This window comes from Podarcis muralis, chromosome 11, assembly GCF_964188315.1.
Source record: "Podarcis muralis chromosome 11, rPodMur119.hap1.1, whole genome shotgun sequence".
NCBI lineage: Eukaryota > Metazoa > Chordata > Lepidosauria > Squamata > Lacertidae > Podarcis > Podarcis muralis.
The window spans coordinates 977,063-1,003,009 of NC_135665.1; the positions used below are offsets into that span (position 1 = coordinate 977,063).

At 43.3% G+C, this 25,947-nt stretch overlaps 1 protein-coding gene across 1 annotated transcript in view; it reads left to right on the top strand.

The window, feature by feature from the left end:
- Positions 1–10,288: 10,288 nt before the first annotated feature.
- PGM5 (phosphoglucomutase 5) overlaps positions 10,289–25,947 on the top strand; it is a 139,709-nt gene continuing 124,050 nt past the window's right edge. Inside the window, exon 1 of the mRNA XM_028748181.2 lies at positions 10,289–10,683. Within this exon, the coding sequence (XP_028604014.2) occupies positions 10,423–10,683 (261 nt within the window). The 5' untranslated portion in view covers positions 10,289–10,422. The remainder of the gene's footprint in view (positions 10,684–25,947) is intronic.

Consider the following 25,947-nt stretch of genomic DNA (forward strand, 5'->3'; position numbering starts at 1 on the left):
TCGACGTGCTTTTGAACTGCTAGGTTGGCAGGAGCTGGGACTGAGCAACGGGAGCTCACCGCGTCGCGGGGATTCGAACTGCCGACCTTCTGATTGGCAAGCCCTAGGCTCTGTGGTTTAACCCACAGTGCCACCTGCGTCCCTCCCCCACTTGTACAAATATAATAAAAGTTAAAGAAACTCCCAAGGGTGCTAATGTGCCATTAGCAAAAACCAAGCAGTCTGGTGGCTCCTCAAGGCCCAGTGTCAGTGAGTTACATTTCTCTTTTCACAGTAATCGCCACTTCACACTGCTGACATTTTTAAGGTCTTTAAATACAAGTATTTACAGAACTCATCACAAGCTAATCACCATTAGTCTGACTCTGTTGAATCAGATACCACCAATGACCTCTTCCTCCTTTTCCAGCACCTAAAGTGTGGGAACTTTATGACTCGCCTCTCCCTCCGCCTCTTCTCCTTGTGTCTGGTGGGAGCTGCCGCAAATCTCCCTCCTCCCTCCAATTCAGAGCTTAACTCTTGTGGTGCTTGTGAGACTGCTGGTTCACTTCCCCCTCTTTCCTGTTCCCCTGCGTTTACAGAGTCTAACATTTCCCTGCTGGGCTCTCCTATCCCCTCCTCTGCAGACACACATTCCTCTGCTGCTTCTGGTTCTAACCCGAAAGCTCTCTTCTGTTAAGTTGTGGGCGAAAATATCAGACGACACAGCGATTCTTCAACAGCTCTTGTTTATTCAGAGGCCAGAATAGAACTGAACTGAAGAGCTCAGTCAGCCTGCTTATATAGAGCTCCAGAACAACGTAACTGTTGCAACTTTCTAAAACTATCCAATCACTGAATGTCACTTTTGATCCTTCATTTGCATTCAAACTATCCAATCACTGAACGTCACTTTTGATCCTTCATTTGCATAACTATCTACAGTATCCCCCTGCTGGCCCAGGGTGAGTACTTCAGTACATAGCATCTTCCATGTCAGGGGATTCCGAACGTACTGATTCTGCCCTGACACCTAGTCTATACATTCTTGATGCATGGTCCAGGTGGACCAACCCAGTGCTCCACTTGAACTGACAAAACTCTGGAACTATTTCCTTTTTTTTTTTTTTTTTTTGCATCATACTTTTTTATTGAGATTATACAAAAAGAAAAAACACGGACAAAGAAAAAGGAGAGAAGGTAACAATAAGAATACATATAAATACTCAAAGTCCAACCTAAGTGTATCTTATAATACATTAACATATAGAGTATACTTTGTTTACTTAAATTATTATTTCCCTTCCCTCGACTATACAAAAAAAGAAACTGGTTTACCACATATTTACTACACTCTTTCAGACCTGAGACTCCCCTCCACCCTTTTGGTAAGTATCAAACATGTTCCATACTCCCGTACTTATTTTTCACAAATCTAATTTAGTCGCTAGTAAATTTTTCCTATCCCCACCAGTGCTTTATAGATTTGTTCCTATATAATTCCAATATTTACTCCAATTTTTCTGAAATTTCTGTTCGTCTTGATCTCGAATTTTAACTGTTAACCTATCCAACTCGGCATAATTTATCATTTTGGCCTGCCAATCACTTAAACTGGGTATATTTTCCACTTTCCAATTTTGCGCCAATATAATTCTTGCTGCGGTGGTGGCGTAAAGAAATATGGTCTTATCTTCTTTTTTAATTTCTTTGCCCATCAGTCCCAACAAAAAGGCTTCAGGTCTTTTGGGAAAGGTGTATTTAAATATTTTTTTAAGCTCATTATAAATAATTTCCCAAAAGCCTTTCACCTTGTTACAACGCCACCACATGTGATAAAGATTACCCTCCACCTCGCCACATTTCCAGCATTTGTTGTTCTGTAACCTATACATTTTGGCCAGCTTCACCGGTGTATGGTACCATCTGTATAACATCTTCCAAATATTCTCTCTCAATGCCGTACAGGCCGTAAATTTTATGGTACTATTCCACAGTTCCGACCACCTTACAAAATCAATATTATACCCAAAGTCAATGGCCCATTTAATCATTGCCTCCTTGACCTCCTCATCTTTTGTCTGCCACTCCAATAAGATCTCATATATTTTAGACAATGTTTTGTTATTGCTATCTATAACCTCTACGTTAAATTTTGATTTTTTATCATCAAAGCCTAAACTCTTTTTGTCTTCTTTTAACAAGTCATGCACTTGATGATATTGCAACCAACCCGTGAGTAGGCTTTGTATCTCTTCGTAGGGTCTAAGTTTGGGCCCTTGATCTGTTTTTCTTAGAAGATCTTCATATGTCGCATTGTTCCCTTCCATATTTAGTTTCTTAACCGTTAGAACCTCTATTGGTGAAATCCACCAGGGGGTTTTCCTTTCAAGGAGGTTTTTATTCCTTTCCCACACCTGGTAGATTGGTCCCCTGAAAATATGGTTTAAGAAGCTCCTGTGTACCTTCACCTTCCCGTACCACAGGTACGCGTGCCACCCGTACCTATTATCATAGCCTTCCAGATCCAGTATATCTCTGTTCTCTAGTTTTATCCATTCCTTTATCCAGAGTAGGCACGCTGATTCATAATATAAACTCAAATCCGGAAGGGAAAAGCCCCCTCTTTCTTTTTTATCTATTAGTATTTTCATTTTTATCCGTGGTCTTTTCCCTTGCCAGATGTATTTCGCTAAGGCTCTTTGCCACTCTTTACAATGTTTTATACCTTTAAGTATTGGGATAGTTTGAAACAGGAACAACATTCTGGGTAAAATATTCATTTTTACTACTGCTATCCTTCCTAAAAAGGAGAGTTTCAGTCTTCCCCAGATTTCCATATCTTTCTTTATATTCTTCCAGGTGACCTCATAATTGTCCTTGTACAGATTTAAGTTTTTAGCCGTAATCCAAATTCCTAAATATTTCACTTTCTTAACTGCCGTGATTCCTACCCTTTGTTCTAGATCAATCGTTTCCTCCTTTGTTAAATTTTTAACCAACATTTTGGTTTTATCTTTATTTACCTTGAGCCCTGCAACCGCTCCGAATTCTTCAATTATTTGTAAAGCTTCTTTAGTACTCTTCTGTGGGTCTTCTAGGGTTAGTACAATGTCATCTGCAAAAGCTTTTATTTTGAATTCTCTCTTTCCTACCCTGATCCCTTTAACTTCTGTAGCCTCCCTTAATCTTTCATTAAGTATCTCCAATACTGTTATAAATAATAGAGGAGACAGGGGGCAGCCTTGTCTCGTTCCTTTATATATACTGAAGTAATCTGTTGTAGTGCTATTTATTACCAATTTTGCCTTTTGCTCCTTATATATTGCTTCTATACCTCTCCTAAATTTTTCTCCCATTCCCATTCCTTCCAGGCTTTTAGTTAGGAAGTCCCACGAGATGTTATCAAATGCCTTTTCGGCGTCTACAAATATTAATGCCGCCTGTCTATCTATTTTCATGTCCAAGTATTCGATAATATTTATCAAATTCCTCACATTTTCCCTTAATTGCCTCCCTGGAAGGAAGCCTGTTTGGTCTTTATGTATTCTCTTATTTAATACCTTTTTCAATCTTTCTGCCATTACAGCTGCGAATATTTTATAATCGTTATTTAGTAATGAAATTGGCCTGTAGTTCTTGACGTCCAAAGTATCAACATCTTTTTTTGGGATTAACGTGATATATGCTTCCTTCCAGGTATTGGGGATCCTTCCTTCTTTTAGTATATTATTCATCACCTCACCTAACACTGGGGATAGTTGGTTGCTTAGTGTTTTATAGTATTTTGCCGGAAGGCCATCCGGCCCCGGCGCTTTCCCACTTTTCATCTTTCTAATAACTTTCTCTATCTCCTCTTGTGTAATTGCCTGATCTAGTGTCTCTTTTTCTTCATTTAAAATTGGTTTTAAGTGGTATTTTTGCAAGAAGCTGTCTATTTCTTGTTCTGTTTCTTTTCCTTTTTTATATAGATCCTTGTAAAATTTTTGAAATATCCTTTTTATTTCTTTTGGTTCTTCCACAATTCTTTCTCCCTCTCTTATCTTATTAATAGTATTTTGTTTCCTCCTTTCTCTTATTTGCCATGCCAAATACTTGCCTATCTTATTTGCTGACTCAAAGTTTTTCTGGTTCATCATTTTAATTTTCCATTCTATTTCTTGATTAATTATCATGGAAAATTTGGCTTGTAATATCTTTAAATTCTGTTTTGCGGTCTCATCACTAGGGTTGTCAATTAATTTTCTTTCATTTTCCATAATTTGTGTTAGGACCTGTTCTTTCTTTGACTCCTTTTCTTTCCTTGATTGGCTATTTTTCTGGATCAAGAACCCCCTCATCACAGCCTTTCCTGCGTCCCATACCGTCCCTATTTCAGTTTCCCCATTTAGGTTCCATCTAAAGTAATCGTTTATAGTTTCTATAGCCTTATTTACAATCTTCTGGTCATTAAATAAAAATTCATTCATTCTCCATCTTCCTGTTTTGAGGTCTTTACCCCTTAATTCCATGAAGACCACATTATGGTCAGAGATAGTTCGTGGGATAATCTCAGACTTAACTAGGTTCTGTATCAATTCCTTCGCTATCCAAATATTATCTATTCTCCCCCAACTCTGATTTGGGTTTGAGAAAAAAGTATATTGTTTTGTCGTGGGGTTTTTATATCTCCATGCATCGTTTAGTCCTAGGTTATTTACCATATCAAAAAAAGATCGAGGTAGCTTGCCTTGGTTCTTCTCCTGGGATTTTGTTAATCTATCTAAATTTGGGGAAACCACCCCATTAAAGTCTCCCATCAATATTATTTTTTGATCCATCCACTCCATCAACTTATTGTCTAACTCTAAATAGAAGGCTGACTTTTTGTCATTTGGTGCGTATATTCCAACTACTATTATTTTTTCTCCATGAAACACCATCTGAACTACTATCAATCTTCCTTCTTCATCTTTGTACAATAACTGTGGATTGAATTTTTCCTTTATATATATAACCACCCCTCTTTTTTTAACCTTATCCGATGCTACAAAATCCATTCCTAGTTTCTTGTTCTTCAATACCCTCTTATGTTTGTTCGCTACATGAGTCTCTTGTAGGCAAATTAGGTCACAGTTCTTTTTTAATAGTATATGTACAATCTGGTTCCTTTTATTTTTATTGTTCAACCCATTCACATTCCAGTTTAGTATTTTTAAGGTCATCTGTTAACTAGTTTTAGCTTCTCAAATCTCGATAGAGTCTACTGTTCTCTTTCTTCTACTTCTTCCTTTTCCTCTACTGAGCTCTCCCTTCTTTCTTCTTCTTCGCTCCTTTCACCCTCCCCCTCCTCCCCTTGCTGCTCCTCTACCTCTTCCCCCCCCCCCATCATCTTACCCAAATCCTTCTCATATCTCCTTGCAAATTTTTGCAGTTCTAGAGTAGTGGACAGTTTGAACCTTTTTTCCTTAAAGTGAAATGAAATACCTTCCGGGAACTCCCATCTGTACAATATCCCGTTTTTTTTCAATTGGTTTGTTAATTTTTTATAAGGCTCTCTCCTTCGAAGAAATCTCGAAGGAATCTCTTTAAAGATAATAATTAGGTTTCCCTCGATATATAACCTTTTGATGAAGTTTTGTTTCAGTATTTCATTTCTTATCTCAAAAGAATTAAACATGGCTATTACATCTCCTGGTAATTTTTTTTCTTTGGCTTTAGCCGATTTTGCTCTTATTCGGAAAGTGTTTATCAAGTGATGATTTATCTCTTCTTCCTTCCTGCCTAACCAAATTGCCAATTCTTTCACCACTTTAGCCCTGATATTCTCATTTAGCTTTTCCGGTATACCTCTGAATTTTAAATTGGCTTGATTTTGTCTCATCTGTGTCATAGCCATGTTGTCCAACAATTCTTCCTGTATCTTTCCTAATTCCTTAATTTCTACTCTCATCCTGTCCACTTCCTTCTTACTGTCTTTCGTATCTTTTTGCACCCTTTTCATTGAGTCCTCAAGGGTTTTTGCTCTTACCGATAGGTCCTTAACCTTTCCTGTCAATTCTCCCACCACCCCCTCCAGTTTCTTATCTATGATGTTTTGTACTTCTATTAACTTTTTTTCAATATATTGTTCATTATTTTTAAATTCTTTTCTTATTTCTGCCATCAAGGTATCATAGTCTCTAATTTCTCTTGTATCTTTGCCTTCTTCTTGTCTTGATGGCCTCCTTTCCGCTGGTGTTGCCAGACCCTTTTTCGATCCATTTGGCATCTTGTCTGCTTAAGGTTGTTTCTCCTTTAACTCCAAGAAGATTAGTTAACCAGATAACAGACAGTCTTTACCCACGATTTAGCTACTTAGTCAATAGAGTGGAGGAAGTGGTGTTAGAATAGAACTACCACTGAATGGTAACCCGTACTTTAGCCTTTAATACCTTTAATACCTTGGGAGTGAAAATGTAGTGAGGACCTCAAACCACAAAGGCAGAATGGTACGTTCAAAGAAAACAATAGACTCCTGCAAAAACGTGTTCTCTTTAAGTTGAAAGCTGGGTTCAGTCCTCCCCAGTTTTCCCTTATTCAAAGGTTTGGTATAAGATTTGGTATGTCTCTTTAAATCCTATCAATGGAGGACAGAGGCATTATTCAATTTCAAATGCAAACGCTATATAGCGGAAGTTTGGTATGTCTCTTTAAATCATAGAGGTAAAGAACACATGCGTTACTCCATTTGAATCAAGGACGCTGTAGAGCAGAGTATCAGAACTAAATCCCAGGCCGTTTTGCTTCCTCCCCTGCTTCCTCCAGCAGAGCGCTCACGTAGAGATTCCAAACAAAAACTTTCTTTCTACAGTTTCTGTCCTTTGCCCCTACGTGATTAATATTAGGATTTAGAGTGGAAGCCTGGGTTCCGCTCAGCCGATAAAGTACTCCCCTCCTATACACCGCCTTAAGAAAGTTTGTATCCAGCTATGAGCAGTTAAGAGCAAAAGGTGTGTCTGTGGAGCCCCCCCAACCTGTTATAACATTCTCCGACCCAGTATGTTAGGGGTGCTCCTTCTCTTTTCTCTATATTTTAGTCCATCAAGAAATCTCGTTGTTACTTTACCTCTGACTCCTTGTACTTAGTGTCTGAGGTCTCTCCTCCACTCTCACTTAGCGGTGAAGCTTCAGGTCTTTTCTTCTCCACCAGCCTTCTGTTGTACTCTCTTTACCCCTTACCGCCGGTGGTGGATTCCTCCTCCTTTCATCTATATCTGGTCTCCGCTGGGTTCTTATCACAAAATATCTTTCCAGTCTTTACTCCTTTGTTTCTCAATATTATCCAGTTATTTCCCACTGCTTCTCCGCAATGGCCAGCAGCAATTTCCCAGCTTTTCTGCTGCTGTTGGAGGTCCGCCGCTTTCCCTCGGAGCCTGAGGCTTCACAATATGGAGTCTGTTGCTTCCCCTTCACGCTGCGGCTCCAGCCCTGTTAAACGCCGGCAACACGGGCGAGCACACGCAGCCACGCTGGGTACCTTGTCCCACAGGATATTCCACCTGTGGTTTCGGGGTTCACGGAGCCCTCGTGACCCCTCCAAGACTCCGTATTGTTCGAGACCTCCCCTGAGGGTTGCCTCGCGCTCCTTCCCGCGGCCGCGGCGTCCCGGAAGTCCACTCTGGAACTATTTCCTGCAAAGTATGGGGAAGGATGAATTTATCTTTGTGGGGAAGGATCTCTGTCATTAAAATGAATGTATTGCCAAGAATGCTATTTTTATTCCAATCAATACCAGTGGTCAGAGGAGCAGAACACTTTAAGCATTGGCAAAAGGACATTTCTAAATTTATCTGGCAGGGGGGAAAGCCCAGAATTAAATATAAACTACTAGACGCCTCCTTCTTGGGAGAAAAGCAAAGACAAACCTAGACAGCATCTTAAAAAGCAGAGATATCACCTTGCCAACAAAGGTCTGTATAGTAAAAGCTATGGTTTTCCCAGTAGTGATGTATGGAAGTGAGACCTGGACCATAAAGAAGCCTGATTGCCGAAGAATTGATGTTTTTGAATTCTGGTGCTGGAGGAGACTCTTGAGAGTCCCATGGACTGCAAGAAGTTCAAACCTATCCATTCTTAAGGAAATCAGCCCTGAGTGCTCACTGGAAGGACAGATTGTGAAGTTGAGGCTCCAATACTTTGGCCACCTCATGAGAAGACTCCCTGGAAAAGACCCTGATGTTGGGAAAGATGGAGGGCACAAGGAGAAGGGGACAACAGAGGACGAGATGGTTGGACAGTGTTCTCAAAGCTACCAGCATGAGTTTGACCAAACTGCAGGAGGCAGTGGAAGACAGGAGTGTCTGGCATGCTCCGGTCTATGGGGTCACGAAGAAGAAGGAGAAGAAGAAGAAGAAGAAGAGGAGGAGTTTGGATTTGATATCCTGCCTTTCACTCCCCTTCAGGAGTCTCAAAGCGGCTAACATTCTCCTTTCCCTTCCTCCCCCACAACAAACACTCTGTGAGGTGAGTGGGGCTGAGAGACTTCAAAGAAGTGTGACTGGCCCAAGGTCACCCAGCAGTTGCATGTGGAGGAGCAGAGACGCGAACCCGGTTCCCCAGATTATGAGACTACCGCTCTTAACCACTACACCACACTGGCTCTCAGTGTGTCGGACACGGCTCTCAGTGTGTCGGAAGAGTCGGACACGACTAAACGACTAAACAACAACAACTAACAGATGCTAAAGAAAGTGGCGGATTCTCTCTACCAGACTTGAAATTATATTATGAAGTGTCCTGTCTCTGCTGGCTATGGGAATGGATGATTTAAAAATATGGATGTATTAGACTTGGAAGGGCATGATGATAATAGATTTGGTTGGCATGCATATTTATGGTATAGGAAAACGAAGGAACACAAAGGATTCCTGAACCACATTATAAGGAAATCAATTTATCTAGTATGGGAAAGGTATAAAATTTTATTAGAGAATAAAACGCCATGGTGACTTTCCCCATTAGAAGCGATACCCGTTAAAGAAATTAACATGAAAGGGCAATGGGCAACCTACAAAAAGCTGTTAACTGAAGTGGAAGATCAATTGAAATTGAAAAAAATGATGATATAAGGTACTTATTAACGGATTGGCTACAATATCACCAATTAAGTGACATATTTAGGAGTGACAAAGGAGTGGGCTTTGGGAAAGAATTCTCAAGGTTTGAAAAAGAATTATTGGAGAACAATGAGAAGTTATTATCAAAAATGTGTAAGCTACTGTTAGAATGGAAGACTAAGGATGAAGAAGTTAAAGCTGTAATGATACACTGGGCAAAAGATGTGGTAATAATATACAATTTAGCTTATGGGAGAAGTTGTGGAAAGAGGACGTAAAAATTACTGCTTGTTGTACACTGAAAGAAAACTATATGAAAATGATGTACCGTTGGTATTTGACTCCAGTAAGACTAGCAAAAATGTATAAAACACTTCGAACATGCTGGAAGTGTAAACATAAAGAAGGTACTTTCTACCACATGTGCTGGACATGTAAAACAGTAAAAGACTTCTGGGAAATGATATATAATGAATTGAAAAAAATGTTTAAAATAACTTTTATCAAAAAACCAGAAGCCTTTTTACTAGGGGGAGACGAAATGCCAAAACATTTAAAAAGACTATGTATGTATGTATGTATGTATGTATGTATGTAACAACAGCCACAAGAATGCTACTCACCCAGAAGTGGGAGGAAGAGAAAGCCCCAACCAAAGAAGAGTGGATAACCAAGATGATGGACTACGTCCAAATGGCAAAGATGACCGGGAAGATGATAAAAAATTAGTCAAGAGTGGAAAAAATTATAGAAAAAGACCATTGTAGATACTTGAAAACATTAGCAGGATTGTTATAACACTTATAATGTAATATGATTTAAGGTAAAAAAAAGCGATAAAATGGATTAGAAAAACGTAATTAGATGTGATAGAAATAGGGGGAAATTGGAAACCAGGGGTGGGGGTGGGGGGAGGTCCGAGGGATTTAAGTAATCTCAGAAGTGTACAAATTAAACATGATGTGAATGTATAAGAATATTGTTTTAAAAATGAAAATAAAATATTTTTTTTAAAAAGGAACTTGACAATACATCCTTTGACCCAAGCGATATAAATAAAAGGGTGAGTGAAGGCTTCGAAGGCTGGCCTTCTAGCCTGGAGCTCTTTTGTCGCAATTCCCTGACAGGGCGGGATCCCCGCCAACCAACGGGCTTCACGCCGCCTCTTTCCGCCTTCTGATTGGCCGAGGCTGCTGCTGCCCCTCCGGCGCCCTTGTTCCGAAGCGGCCAGTTGCTTCGCTGGGCGCCCGGCGGAGCGGCGTCTCCCGAAGCGCCTCTTTCCCGCGCCGCCCGCAGCGGGCGAGGAGGGCTGTGCCGGCGGCGCTTCGCACGTCAGGCGCCAGGCCGGGCTGCGGCCGAGGGCGCCATGGAGGGCAGCCCCATCCCGGTGCTGACGGTGCCCACGGCGCCCTTCGAGGACCAGAAGCCGACGGGCGGCGGCGGCCTGCGGAGACCCACGGCCGTCTTCGAGAGTCAGCGCAACTACCTGCCCAACTTCGTGCAGAGCGTGCTGTCGTCCGTCGACCTCCGCGACCGCCAGGGCTGCACCATGGTGGTGGGCAGCGACGGCAGGTACTTCAGCCGGACGGCCGTCGAGCTGGTGGTGCAGATGGCGGCGGCCAACGGGGTAAGGGCGGCGGCAGCCTCGGCGCGGGGTCCGGAGTCAATGGGCGGCACCGCCAGGAAAGGAAGGAAGCCTGTCCGGAGTCAGTCGCTCCGAAGCGAGGGGCTCTTTGGGCGGGGCGCCCCACTCTTGCTCCCGCGTTGCTCTCCCCGCTCGCCGTCACGTACGGGGAGCGAACTCTGGGGCGGCCTGCCGAGGCAGAGACTTTCTCCCCCGGGAGCGGTTGCAGGTTCCCCCAACTTGCCTACCTTCTCCGATGTCTATGCCCTTGAGTCTGTTTAGGAGTAAGAGGCAGGTGGACGGAGGTGGGATTTGCAAATGCTTTTTGCGAGTGCTTTTACAAAAGATTGTCAGCATTTTCGACATTTAAGAGGCACAGAAAGGTTCAGTATCCCAGGAGGAGATGTGCCCTCATTTATTAATGCCCGACTTTAGATTTTGTCTCATCTCATCGTCTTTTGGAATAGCATATTTGTGTTTGAGGCAGTCAAGTCTGTCTGACCCTGTGCCTGCTTCCAGAGAACAATGTTACTGTAAGAAGGTGAATATAGCTCTGGTTTGTTCCACTCAGATGGTGTCTGATATGTTTAACTTAGATTGCTGTAGTTTGGCTGCTTTTTTATGCTAGAGAGAAATATTTAAATATATATATATTTAATAGCATATATATTTGCCACTGGGGATAAAAGCTGGATTTGGTGGTACACATTTTCAGAGTGGGAAACTTAAGAGAATATCATCTAAAGAGCTCTGGGCCTTCTGGTTTTTTGTTTTGTTTTGTTATGACCATGTGTTGCATGGTTTTTGTTTGGCACAAGCTAGCTCAGGAGCTTTACAATGCCTGTGCAGTTAACAAAAATAGAGCTTGATGTTGATGTGTTCCTGTGAGAGAATGTAACATTCCTACAGTTGGAGATGGCTCTAGGCACTCTGGTACTCACAAAAGCATTAAAAAGTATTAAAATTTACCCCTTTGCCTGGATGTTGTTTTGGATGGTTGATTACCTCATGTCGCTTCTATGCCAAAGTCTCCACTTTTCCAATGACTTCAGCTTTGTGAGCTGGTTGTTCACTTTCAAAAATTCCCTTTCATCTGTGCTTCTATTAGAAAGTAGCCCAGACTTTCTAACAGCACACATAACATTGACCAAACCAGACACTGGGTCCTGTGTTTTGGTTTATAAGTTTGGTTTGTAAGTTATAGTTGGACTTTCTAGGCTCAGTAGACCTAAGCTGAAGTTAGTATAGGGAGGTGCTCTTTTGCAGAGGTCAAAGAGCAAAAAGGGCACAGTGGGCATCAAAAGGTAGGATAAGTGAAGGAAGGAAGGTTACTGGCCCCTGAGAGAGTTTCCATGGGCCATTTGGAGACCCACTGTGAAGAGTTTTTGAGGCGCTTCAATGGTTAAGTTGTTCTTGATGCCATAATTGGTGCAGAAATATGTCAGGTGTCCAATGCTGTGTCTAGAAAGGTTTTGTGGGATCAATTTCAGTTGATGTGACCTGAGGATATTGTCAGGGTGTTTGCAGCAATATATCAGACCATACAGAATAATAGATTCTCTTGTCCTGTCCCTTATGATTAATAAAATCTTGCTGGCAGGGGATGGATCCAGGGTGTGGTGAACGCATCATGATGCAATCAAGTGGTGCCCACTGCTTTGAGAGAGGCAGTGGTGTTACCACATCTAAAGAAACCCAGCATTGGACCCACTCATCTGCAATAGTTATCAACCTTTTTTCAAGAAGGTGATTGAGAGGCTTGTGGCAGAGCAGCTGCCGGCATTATTGGATGTAACTCATTGTCTAGACCAGGTGTCAGTAAACTTTTTCAGCAGGGGGCCAGTCCACCATCCCTCAGACGTTGTGGGGGGCTGGACTATATTTTGGGGGGGGAATGAACGAATTCGTATGCGCCACAAATAACCCAGAGATGCATTTTAAATAAAAGGACACATTCTATTCATGTAAAAACACGCTGATTCCCAGCCCATCCGCGGGCTGGATTTAGAAGGTGATTGGGCCGGATCCGGCCCCCGGGCCTTAGTTTGCCAACCCATGGTCTAGACCCATTTCAGTCCAGGTTCAGGTTTTCTGCACCAAAATGGCACTGGCTACTCTGATGGGTGGTCATCAAGAGAGGGGCAAGGAGGTGCAACCTTGCTTCTTCTACTCCATCTTTCTGCAGCTTTTGATACCATTGATCCTGGACCCAACAGATTATTTGTTTCTCTGCCCCTGCCCCTTCTGTTACATAAACTTTCCTTGTTCTTTACAATATCAGACCTTTGATGTTTTATTTGCCATTCAACTTCTGAGCACCAGATGCAAGTTTACCAAGGCGTCGTTGGGAACAGAATCTCTGCAGAGCCTACAAGGACCTCCATAGCTTTGCATGGTAGTAAAACTGCACTGCAAGTGGATCAAATTTTGTGGTTTTCAGATCTGTAATAATACTGGATACCAGTACCTCACATTTGGAAGTTACCATCTTATTAACCTTATAGTGCCTTAACTTGACAATCATTCCATCTCTGATTTATTTCAGCATTTTTTCTAAACTATTTTGCCCATAACCAGCATATGTTTGTAACTAGAACACAGGAAAAGCTCAGTGGTGAAAAAACACAGGAAAAGCAGAAAGCTCAGTGGTGAAGCACATTGCAGGTTCAGTCTCAGATGGGGCTGGGAAATGCTTCCATCTGAAATCCTGGAGAGCCTCTGCCTGTCAGTGTGTAGACCGAGGGTGGGGGATCCTTGATCCCACTGGCCTCTCCTAAGGCCCCACTCCTTCTCCTCAGCCCTCTTTTCCTCTTCTGCTGAGTTATAACCTCCAATGCGCTGAGTAGGGCAAGGGCTTAAATCTCCCCTTCCCACAATCTCTCTCCATGATCAGAGCTTGCGGCTCAATAGCAGGGAAAATGGCATGCAGCTGAGTCCCACTGCTGAGCTGATCATGGAGGAAGAAACAGAACAATCAAGACATAATGCTAAGCATGCAGTTGAGTGCGGTGCATGGGAAAGCAGCAGTGACTGTACTCTTTTTCTTTTTGTACTGTACCAGGCCCCCAGAGCAGCCATTTATGTTTTGCCATTCCCCATGGCAGCCATTTTATGACTGGTGCCCACAGTACTCTCAAAATTCAAAATATGCCTACTGGTTCAAAAAGGTTGGTGTGCCCTGCTCTACAGCAGTAGAAGTAGCCTTTGTAGTCAGTCACGGCCCATTTGTTTTAGGCCAAAGAGAGAAACAGGAACCAGATCATGCAGGTTTCACAGCTTGATGGTGCCTAGGCACTTTCAGTGGATCCTCTTTGCCCTTGCTTCTCCAGATACTTTGCTTTTTTACTGTTGCTTAGAAGCGCATCATAGGCACATTGGCCAACAACACGATTTTGCTGTTTGTATTTGCTTATTAAAAGATAACTCACCTGCACTTTTGCACTGTTGGGTGTTATATGGAATGTTGCTTATGTTGTGGGACAATTGAGAAACAGGTTTTGATGTGAATGGTAGCCATTCTCTGTGCCTTTCTGTTGTTGTTTTATGCCTTTAAAAGTTTCTTAATATACCATGTTTGTACCACAAGAACTATGTGTGTATGAGCAACAATTGAAAAAGCTAAGGGAAAGCTTTTGGCAATCTGTAAAAAAAAAAAGAATACTTATATTTTCTCCACCCTTTTAGTACAATTTGGCAGAATGAAGACAATACTATAATAATCTAGAGGCAAGTGGCTTGATTTCAAAAGCAGTTTCAGGGACAGAAAACAGGCCATAAGAGGATAAAAAACTACTCCAAAACAATTCACAGTATACTTTTATTTTTTAAAAAAATCATATGTAGGTTCTTCAAAAAAGACACACAGAAAAACACACAGAGATGCCTGAAAGTTTTCTGAGTTTGGGCTTGGAACTAGTTCCCAGTTTACAAACATATCCATTCCAATCCCCCCAAGCCCCTCCTCTGCCTTTAAATTCCTCTTATCAGGCAGTACAGCTGAATGATGATGGCAGTACAACCAATGGTAATGCCCCTCCAGCTGCAAGAAGGAAGGTAGGAAATTGGATCTCTCCCTTCCCTTTCTGGCCAACTGCTAGATCAGCCGGGGAAGGGGGCTGCTGCCATTAACTGGGAGAAGAAATGTTTCTCAAGGACCCTTGGGACTGTCTCTCCCCCGCAGCATGCCAGAAAGGAAGGAGAGGGTGTAGATCTTCCTTCCTTCCTTCTTTTACTGTGGATTGAGTGCCAACAGGGGAGATATGGGGGGGGGGGGCTAGGTGAGAAAGAGGGGACAGGAAACTTCTGAACTTAAATTGGTTTGGGAAATAAAGCAAGCTTTTCCTGACTTCTGCGGAAATAACTTGGACAGCGGTCCAAGCAGTTCAGTTTGATTTGGGCTGGGGGAGTTCATCTATCTCTAAAAAGAATAAAAAGTAGTTATTAGCACATTAAAAACTGGGAGAGCTCAGTTGGTAGCGCATGAGACTCTTAATTTCAGGGTCGTGGGTCCAAGTCCCATGTTGGGCAAATGATTCCTGCATTGCGGGGGGTTGGCTCCATGGCCCTTGTGGCCCCTTCCAATTCTACAATTCTATGATTCTGTTAAGGCCGTGATTTAGAGGAAAATGACATAACGACAATGGAGAATTACAAGAACTTTACTATCCACATTAAACAATCGTATGAATGAGCCCTAGGTCTTTTTTTCTTGAGTGCTGAAGTCAAAGGGATCATCCTTTGATTTGTGTTTGAGCAGCACCCCAAAACAAAAAGAGGGAGGAAGGAACAGAAAGATGGCTTCTCTGCTTAACCTAACTTTGATGTTCTTCCATTTATTGATCACCTATACTTCCTCTTATCTTCCCTCCTTCTTTTCAGATAGTAAAAAAGAAGAATCCTAAACTTTCCCAAGGAATTGTTGACCACAAACATGTTTCTTTCATCAGTCTCATCATTTGTATCTTTACAGCAATCCTGTCAGGTTGTTTGGCTGAAATGCTGTGAATGAGGTTTGAGGCTGAGTGTATGTACCGTATTTTTTGCCCTATAGGACGCACTTTTCCCCCTACTTTCGCTGAAGCCTGGAGAGCGAAAGGGGTCGGTGCGCACCGACCCCTCTCGCTCTCCAGGCTTCAGGAAGCTATCCGCAAGCCTTGCGAGCCCGGCAGGAGTTCCCGCCGGGCTCGCAAGGCTTGCGGGCGGCAGCCTGAAGCACGGGGCACGCTCCGGAGTGCACCCTGGGCTTCGGGCAGATATCGGGCAGCCCCACAAGCTCGGGGGACAGTGGGGAGGCGGAGTGCCGCCATCCCACTATTCCCCGACCTGGTTTGGAGGCTGGCGGTGGGGAGAGGCAAGCTTCTCCCCACCGCCAGCCCCACAAGCTCGGGGGACAACAGGGCAAGCCGCTGCCCCACGGAGGCTAGGGAGGCTGTCCCTGAAGGTAGAAGAGGGAGACGGAGCGCTCCCATCTCCCTCTTCTAGCTTTGGGATGGCTGCGGGGGGGGGGGGGAGGAATAATTTTTTTTCCTTGATTCACCCCCCAAAAAACTAGGTGCGCCCTATGGGGTGAAAAATACGGTATGTAAGTTTCTTTGGTTCCAGTCTGACACCAACTATATTACACTGACTCCATCTTAATTGTGGCAAAATGATCAGTCACTCCCCTCTTGGGAATAAATTCCACCTCCTGGCTTAGTCACAGTTCCTGAATATGTCAACACTGACCATAGTTAATATTAATGAGGATTACAACATTAAACTTTATAAAATTCAACTGGCTGCCAAACATCATAGCTTTTTCGTCTGTGACATTGCTAAAATCAGATCCTTTCAAAACTATTCCTTCTGCTAAATTTTTAATCCAAATTCTGTTTGTTTCCTACCTTGGCTATTGCAATCACGAGTGTTTCTTACTCCTTAGTTCCTTCTTTTGAATTCCTCTTTCATCATAGGCTTTTATCTTAAAAAATTTCATGGTCTTGTTCCTGCTTATCTCTTTTCCCTAATTTCTTCTCTGCTTTTGCAACTTTGCATCTTGCGTTTGAATAATCAGGAACTAACATATTTAGTTAGTTAGGAACTAACACTAAATATTTGTGATCACTTGTACATGCTCCTGTCCCAAGAGGAGAGGTTTTGTCCCTGACTTCATGCTGAATATAGTGGTACCTCGGGTTACATACGCTTCAGGTTACATACGCTTCAGGTTACAGACTCCGCTAACCCAGAAATAGTGAGAACAGAAATCGTGCTCCGGTAGCGCGGCGGCAGCGGGAGGCCTCATTAGCTAAAGTGGTGCTTCAGGTTAAGAACAGACCCCCAGAACAAATTAAGTCCTTAACCCGAGGTACCACTGTATTTGAAATGCAGTATTGTGGGATGTGAAACACAAGAGCATCCCTAGAGTGGACATAAAAGGGGGTGTCTGGACCAGCCAGTCGGAACTTCCTGTTTCTCCTAGGCTGGGACAGACTTCCTCTGCATGTGGCTAGAGGTGGGTGTGACCTCACCTGCCCAGGTAACAAAAGAGCAGGACTGGTCTGCCATCTCTCTCTCTATCTCTCTGACTACATTCATTGAAGAAGCAACATCTTCTTAGCCTAAGATGCTCTCTTGGCTTCCAGCCAAGAGAGGACAAAGGAGCTGTCTCCTTATGGGATAGTTTCCAGGTGCATATTACTTTTGTAATTTAAGTCTGCCTTCTGGGATCCATTTGTGAACAGAATGTGTGAGTAAACTCTTTTTATACTTTTATAGAAGACTCTGTCGTGTCTATCTTTTTATGAGGGACTAAAGGGGAAATTACCAACGAAACTTATTTTAGAGGCTTTAGCAAGCCTGAGCAAACGCATCCGCTGCACAAGCTTATAAAGGGGAATGTTACTCTGCTAAATTGTAGAACTTGTTAACACAAGTTGGAAAGAATATAATCAAACAATATATCCTCTCCTGCATCCCTGAACATTCCCATAAGCATGAAGTTGGGGACAAATGGAAAGACTTGAACATTCAGCTTAGAGTTGGTGAGGAGCAGCAGAAACACGCCAAGCTTACTTGCTCTCTGTTCCTGCTTGGGGGGGCTTTGATGCTCCAACTACCTGGAAGGCACAGGGACATCCCTCTGCCACCCCCTCTAGCTCATAGCCAGAGAGGAGAGGCAGAGTTAAACAATACCCTTTATAATTTTATGCAGCGATCAGCTTGTTGCTGACTCGTCTGAGTTCTACTAATAAAGATGCCTTCCTGGTTAAAAATCCCTATGAATCCCTCTTAAAGAATACACACATGAATCTGATTCATGTTAATATAAAACTATTTTACTCTCAGATTCATTCAGGTTTACAGAGCTGTACCTGAAGGCAAGCTTAGGTTACATAACAAGCAAATAAACTATACCAGAGGGAAGTTGGTGTGAAGTGACTGCAACTGAGCAAACTTTCAAAACTACCAGCAACCGACAAACTGGTTGTCACAGCAACCAGTTAGAACATGGAGGCCGTTAGTCCTCTGTCGGAATGTTGCACTTGACTGTAGCTTTAAATCCCACATACCTCTTCTCAAGCAGTACAGTGGTACCTCGGGTTACATATACTTCGGGTTACATATGCTTCAGGTTACAGACTCCGCTAACTCAGAAATATTACCTCAGGTTAAGAATCTTGCTTCAGGATAAGAACAGAAATCGTGCAGCAGTGGCGCAGTGGCAGCAGGAGGCCCCATTAGCTAAAGTGGTGCTTTAGGTTAAGAACAGTTTCAGGTTAAGAACAGGCCTCCAGAATGAATTAAGTTCTTAACCCGAGGTACTTTAATCAACCAACCAGAGTCCCAGCTTTACATATAGATTCTGGAGAGTTTCCTTTGGCAGGGGCTTTGTCAGGATGTCAGCAGTCATCTCTTTGGTGCTGCAATAAAATAGTTCCACAAGTCCACTCTGAATCATTTCATGAATGTAGTGGTACTTCTCACCAATATGCTTTGTTCTTGCGTGGAACTTCTCACTCGAGATAGCTTCATGCAACTTTGATTATCCTCTAGCAGCTTAACAGGTACCTTGCTCACCAACCCAAAGTCCTTAATGAGTTGATCCAGCCAGGCAACCTCTCTGCATGCTTCTGTAGCTGCAACATACTCTGCTTCTGTGGAAGATAATGCTACACAGTTATGTTTATAACTACCCCATTAAACAAGTCCATCCCTGAACATAAACATATGGAATTTGCTGCCAAGGAGTGTGGTGGAGTCTCCTTCTTTGGAGGTCTTTAAGCAGAGGCTTGACAACCATATGTCAGGAGTGCTCTGATGGTGTTTCCTGCTTGGCAGGGGGTTGGACTCGATGGCCCTTGTGGTCTCTTCCAACTCTATGATTCTATGATTCTATATATCCACCTGTGGATTTATAAGCATTGTCGCCAGCCCAATCTGCATCAGTATACCCAATCAAACTAGGATTGCTGACAGCTGGTAACCTTAATTTAGAATATATAGTACCCTTTAGATACTGCGCCACCCTTTTAACTCCTGCCCAATCATGCTCAGTGGGAGCATTTACTTTTCTATTAAGTATCCCCACAGTATTGGCTGTGTCAGGTAACTAAATGCAAAAGTTTACCACTCATTGACTGATACTCATTGTTGTCTGGCAACGGGTTTGAATTCTGCTGATTCTTTAAGAATTTGGTGGCCATGGGTGTAGCAACTGTGTTTGCATCTTGCATCTGCATGCTTTCAATGAGTTCATGGATCTTTTGCCTTTGGTTGAGAAGAAATGAGCTGTCTTCTTCTCTTTCAACTTGAATACCGAGGTAGTACTGAACTTCTCCCAGTTCCTTGACCTCCACTTCTTTGCTAAGATATTTTACAATTTGTGCATAGTCTCTTTCATTTGCTGTAGCAATAATCAAGTCATCAATAAATGTTAAAACATATGAGAATTGTCCATTACTTGACTTACTGTACAAGCACTTGTCAGCATGGCCTTCCTTGTAACCAAGCTGTGTCAGCATTCTATGCAATTTTTGGTTCCAGGCTCGAGCAGCCTGTTTGAGTCCATAAAGTCCCTTTTGCAGCTTACACACGAAATGTGCCTGATGTGGTTTTACAAAACCTTTGGGTTGATGCATATAAATGTCTTCCAAAATCTGTCCGTGGAGAAAAGCAGTAGCAATGTCAATGTGTTTCTCCTGCATTTGCTTGGAGGCTGCGATACTCAGAAGCATCCTCACGCTGCTGTATCTCACGGTAGGTGCAAAAACCTCATCTTAGCCTTCACTATATTGTTGTGAAAATCCTTGTGCTACAAGACTGGCTTTGTAGCATTGCACTTCTTCTGCCCCCTTCTTAACCTTGAATACCCATTTACCACTAATGGCCTTCTTGCTCAGTAAGAGTCCAAGTCTTGTTCTGATGCAGTGCATCCATCTCCTCCTGTGCGGCCTTCTCCCAGAGACTGGCTTGTGCACCTGGCATCTCCTCTATCTCTTCCCATGTGGAAGGTTCCTGTGGAATCGGCGACCCTGTGAAGTAGGACAATCTTATTGGTGGGACACCTTTGTTGGTTCTCGATGAGCGTCTGACCTCTGATACTGCGACCGCATCAGCTTCCTCATCCCCCTCCAACATTGACATATCTCCATCTGAATCTTCCTCTTCATCTCTGGTTCCGCCAGGAATCTGGTCCTCTGTTTCTTCTAGTGTGTTGCCTTTAGGAGGGGCTATGACACTGGAAGGCAGCTCAGGACTTTGCCGGGATATAGAAGGAAAGTACACAAGTTTTTTAATCTTTTCTGAGTCCTCAGAAAAATCCAGAACACTAGTTTTAGTATCAGCTTTGCTGTGTTCATCAAAATATACTGCATGGTGCGCATTTGTCTTACCAGTTTGTAAGTCCATAATTCTGTAAGTCCATAATTCTTGCCTCCAGAGGTGTACCCCACAAGGATACCTGCTTGTGCTCTGGAGTCAAGCTTGTGTCTGTGTTCTTTGGGGATGTGGTAGTAACAGACTCTCAAACACACGTATGTGCGACAGATTGGGAACTCTCCCATGCCAAAGTTCAAAAGGTGTGCACTTTGCCCTCTTTGTTGGCAATTTGTTCTGGAGATACACTGCTGTATTCACTGCATCTGCCCACAGCTTGTGTGACAGGGATGCATCCTTTAACATGCATCTGGTTATTTCCATGATGGATCTAAACTTTCTCTCAGCTATGGAATTCTGTTGTGGTGTGTAGGCAATTGTGGTTACATGTTCAATTCCCTCCTTCGCCACAAGAGTCTGCATTTCACGTGAGCAGTACTCACCTCCATTGTCAGTCATTAGCATAGCTGGAGCTCTCTTGAACTTGTTTTTGACCATGGCTATGTATTTCTGGAACATTTCCTGTGTGTCACTCTTTTCTTTGATGAAGTACACTACACAATAATTGGAGAAATCATCAAGAAAAATCAGTATGTATCTCCCCCCCCCCCCCAGTAAGGGAACACTCATTTGTCCACATAAGTTACGGTAGACTATATCAAGCACTTTAGTGCTTCTCTGCTCTGTGCAACGTGGAAATGAAGGTTTTACAGCTTTCTCAGTAATACAACCTATGTATCAATGTTGGAATTGTGTTGCTAGCTGTTACCTGCAGTCCTTTTGCAAGTTTATCCTTCTGTAAGTCTAGAATAAGGGACGTGGGTGGCGCTGTGGATTAAACCACAGAGCCTAGGGCTTGCCGATCAGAAGGTTGGTGGTTCGAATCCCCGCAACAGGGTGAGCTCCCGTTGCTCAGTCCCTGCTCCTGCCAACCTAGCAGTTCGAAAGCACGTCAAAGTGCAAGAAGATAAATAGGTACCGCTCTGGCGGGAAGGTAAACGGCGTTTCCGTGCGCTGCTCTGGTTCGCCAGAAGCGGCTTAGTCATGCTGGCCACATGACCTGGAAGCTGTCCGCGGACAAACGCTGGCTCCCTCGGCCGATAAAGCGAGATGAGTGCCGCAACCCCAGAGTCGGTCACGACTGGACCTAATGGTCAGGGGTCCCTTTACCTTTTTAAGTCTAGAATGACGTTGGTGTCTCTGTGTCTGAGCCTTCTATGCTACAACTGCAGGTTCACCTCATCCTTCTGGCTTGAATGGGCCACCTTTGCGGATCTCTCTGAAAGATCAGCCTCATATACACCATTTATTAGTTTAGCTTGAACAAACACTTTACCATTCTTTGCATTGTCCATTTCCAAACGTTATCTGGAAACCCTTTTTGGACACACTAATCAGATTGCAACTGAGCTGTAGAGCATACAGGACTCTTTCCACTGTGGTATGTAAAATTTGGTTGTCTATGTTAAATTTGTTTTTCTTATTGTTTTGCTGTATTGTTTTCTGTTTTTCTTTTTATTTTTGATGTATTGTAATTTTTTATTGTCTTGCTTTTTTCTTTTTTTGGGTAACTATTAAACTTCTAATAAATTTCATTTAAAAAAAATACTCACGTATTAACATTCTGTAGGAGCTCTTAATGGTGTCTCCAAACATGCGCTCTATATCACTTAAAATTTGAGGTGTACTATCTTCAAAATTTATCATTGAGAGGTGTTCATCGCGAAGCCCATTCAAATGATGAATCTGGCTTTACTGTTCTTTTCTTCCCAAGCTCATATCTTGATTAAATCACCCTCATCTGTGGTTGTAGGCCAGGGGCTTTTAATAGCATCCAGGACTCCTTTTGTATCTAGGTGTGCTATTAAGCGTTGCTTCCAGTTCACAAAATTATGTTCATTTAGCACAGGCAGGCCTCGGCCTAGATCACTATCAACATCTACACTAGCCATCTCAAAAATATAAAACAGATCTTCACTGCCTTAGGTAACTGTAACCTCTGAGGGAAGGGAGGGGGTTGCTTAATTCCCACTGGATAACCATTAAGTAAAAAAAAATTATGCAACTCTGGGCCCATAACCCATGGTGGGAAGGTTTACTTTAGCAGAGTTAAACAATCCCCATTATAAGTTTATGCAGCGATCAGCTTGTTACTGACTCATCTGAGTTCTACTAATAAAGATGCCTTCCTGGTTAAAAATCCCTTTGAATCCCTCTTAAAGAATGCACACAGAAATCTGATTCATGTTAATATAAAACTAGTTTACTCTCAGATTCATGTAGTACAGGTACAGAGCTGTACCTGAAGGCAGGCTTAGTTTACATAACATGCTAATAAACTATACCAGAGGGAAGTTGGTCCTGAGGTGACTGCAACTGAGCAGTTATCTTTCAAAACTACCAGCAACCGACAAACTGGTTGTCACAGCAACCAGTTAGAACATGGAGGCCGTTAGTCCTCTGTCGGAATGTTGCACTTGACTGTAGCTTTAAATCCCACAATATCTTGATATATCACAATGTCTGAAATAAGGGTGAACTATGTAGAGGTGAATGGGGTCAACTGTTACCTAGGCAGAGAGAGGTGGAGAGGAAGAAGCTGCCAAACCTCGTGTTGATTCGTGGACAGGGTGGAGTGGAGATGGAAAGCAGAAGAGTGAGGCGCTGGAGGGGGAACCTGCACCCCAACATCCAGATTCTCAACACAGGGCGACACAGACAAATGCATGCACATATACACAGAAGGGTAACTGGAATCGGGAGAAGCATTGACTGGCTTCATGGATTTTCCTACCGAAGTTCTGAGGGTGCAGGAGGAGGAATGCCTCCCTGGCCAGCAGCATCCTAGTGCATTTGCTTCCCACTTGGTTGTCTCCTCTCAGCCCCTCATGATGTGGTTTGACCTGGAGCCTCGTGGTTTGAGAGGGTGGGAGTGGAAGGGGAGTGTCAAGCTGCCATCTTCAGTCCAGGTAGGGAGGAGAGGCAGCGGCAGGGGTGGGGGAGCAGCTCTGAGGTGAAGATGCACATCTGCTGAGGCTGCTGCTGCCTTCCTCCTTGGGAAATTGGGTGCCCTCCCTCAGTGCGAGGGGAAGGGATTGTGGCGCTGGGGAAGAAGGCGAGTGAGCAAAACAAAGAGATGGTGGTGCGCTGCTTGTCCTCCCCTTTTCCAAGCTTGGGTATGTGCAGTTTGGAAGAGGGAAGTCCCCTTCCCTCTACAGATTTTAATTCCAGGAGCAGTGACTCTCCCCTTCCTGCCAAGAAAAGTCTCAGTTCAGTTGAGCCACCCCCGGGAAGCTGTCAGTCCCCAATCCTTTTGTTAAAATTTCCCTCAAATTCTATTCAGATTCACCTGACAATGTATTGCCAGGTCAAAACAGGTCATAATGTGGATTCAAAACCAGTTTTGGACGATATATTGATGTATTTCCCAGCCCTAGTGGCTGGTTGAAACTGCTGAGGATGGGGGACAGAAGGATATCATGGAGAGTCTGGGACTGGGGAACAGAGAAGGATGACAGTCCTTCTCTCCTGCCCCCGTCTGGATTCAGCTCCTGCAGTTGGAATAGCAGGACTCCCATTCCCCCTCTTTCCTCCCAGGGAAAGGAGTGCAGCACTGGGATCTGGGGGAGTGAGTGTCAGCAACCCCTAGGAACAGAGGAAGCAGAGTCAGAATCGTAGGGCATAGCCTGTTCACCCAGGACCTTGTGATGCTCCCATTGTAGGGAACATCCTCCTCCTCCTCCTCCTCCTCCTCACTTTTAATTTGTATGCTGCCTTTCTATCTTACAATACTCAAGGCGGTTTACAAGCTGAAGAAACAAAGAATGTACACCTTATAACAATCTAATGCAACACAAAAATGTGATAATAAAACAGACACATCCTGCCCAAATTCAGTGCCTTGCCCCATCTTTAAAAGCATATGGGGGTGCATGCCAACCTATTGGAACAACACAGTTGCTCCATGCAGTTCTGAACTCCTTACCCTGTTCTTGGACTTCTTAAACAGGGCAACTGCTTCTAGCCTGGCTGGCCCCACCTTTTCTGTCATCAAACCAGAACTTAGTAGCTGCTGGGACTTATACCTGTTGCTGAGCCTGCCTCCCTTTTTTGCCTTCAGTAATCTCCCCCAACAAATGGTTTACATTTAAGACTTTCTTTTTTAATCCTCTTCCACTGAGTTTACACATAACCTCAGATAAATGAATAGTTCAAGGGACTCTGAAGTCATTTCTATATTAAGCAAAAATAATGGGTAAATAAAGCTTTGAAATTATAGCTTTCTTAGTTGGTTTCTGCTTAACACCAATTTTTTGTTGTTGTAAGAATGGGTTGAACAGCCACAATTCACATTATGTTTGGCAAGTGCAACCTACCAGGCCAAAGTGTTCTGAAGTGCACTGTACTCTGGCCTTTATTTTTAACACAGAAATCTGATGCGGTGAAAGCTGCAGGTCCCAGCGATCAGTCATCTCTTTAATCAAGCTGAAAGGCCACCGTGAAAGGCAGTTGCTGTCTGTTCTCTCTCATGCCAACTGAAGATCTAAGCATACAGTTTCAGATTCTTGCATCTTCATGGAGACTCCCAGATTTCCATTCATTGCTACCTGTATACCTCCATGTACAGTGGTACCTCAGGTTACATACGCTTCAGGTTACATACGCTTCAGATTACACACTCCGCTAACCCAGAAATAGTGCTTCAGGTTAAGAACTTTGCTTCAGCATAAGAACAGAAATCGGGCTCTGGCAGCACGGCGGCAGCAGGAGGCCCCATTAGCTAAAGTGGTGCTTCATGTTAAGAACAGTTTCAGGTTCAGAACGGACCTCCGGAACGAATTAAGTACTTAACCCGAGGTACCACTGTAGTTGAAAAGTTAATGGGGCCTAACCAGGACTCTTGGATTGCCAATCTAGCCATACAGAGTTTGGCTGCGCAGTTTTTTGTGCATACCACATGGGATAAGTTCTTTCTCATTAACTTTAGTGTTGTTATGTCATTGAGGACTTGACTATGCTACCACTCAGTGGATTTGTAACTGGCTGACTGACCGAACCCAAAGGGTGCTCATCAATGGTTCCTCTTCATCCTGGAGAAGAGTGACTAGTGGGGTGCCACAGGGTTCTGTCTTGGGCCCGGTCTTATTCAACATCTTTATCAACGACTTGGATGATGGACTCAAGGGCATCCTGATCAAATTTGCAGATGACACCAAACTGGGAGGGGTGGCTAACACCCCAGAGGACAAGATCACACTTCAAAACGACCTTGACAGATTAGAGAACTGGGCCAAAACAAACAAGATGAACTTTAACAGGGAGAAATGTAAAGTATTGCACTTGGGCAAAAAAAATGAAAGGCACAAATACAAGATGGGGGACACCTGGCTTGAGAGCAGTACATGTGAAAAG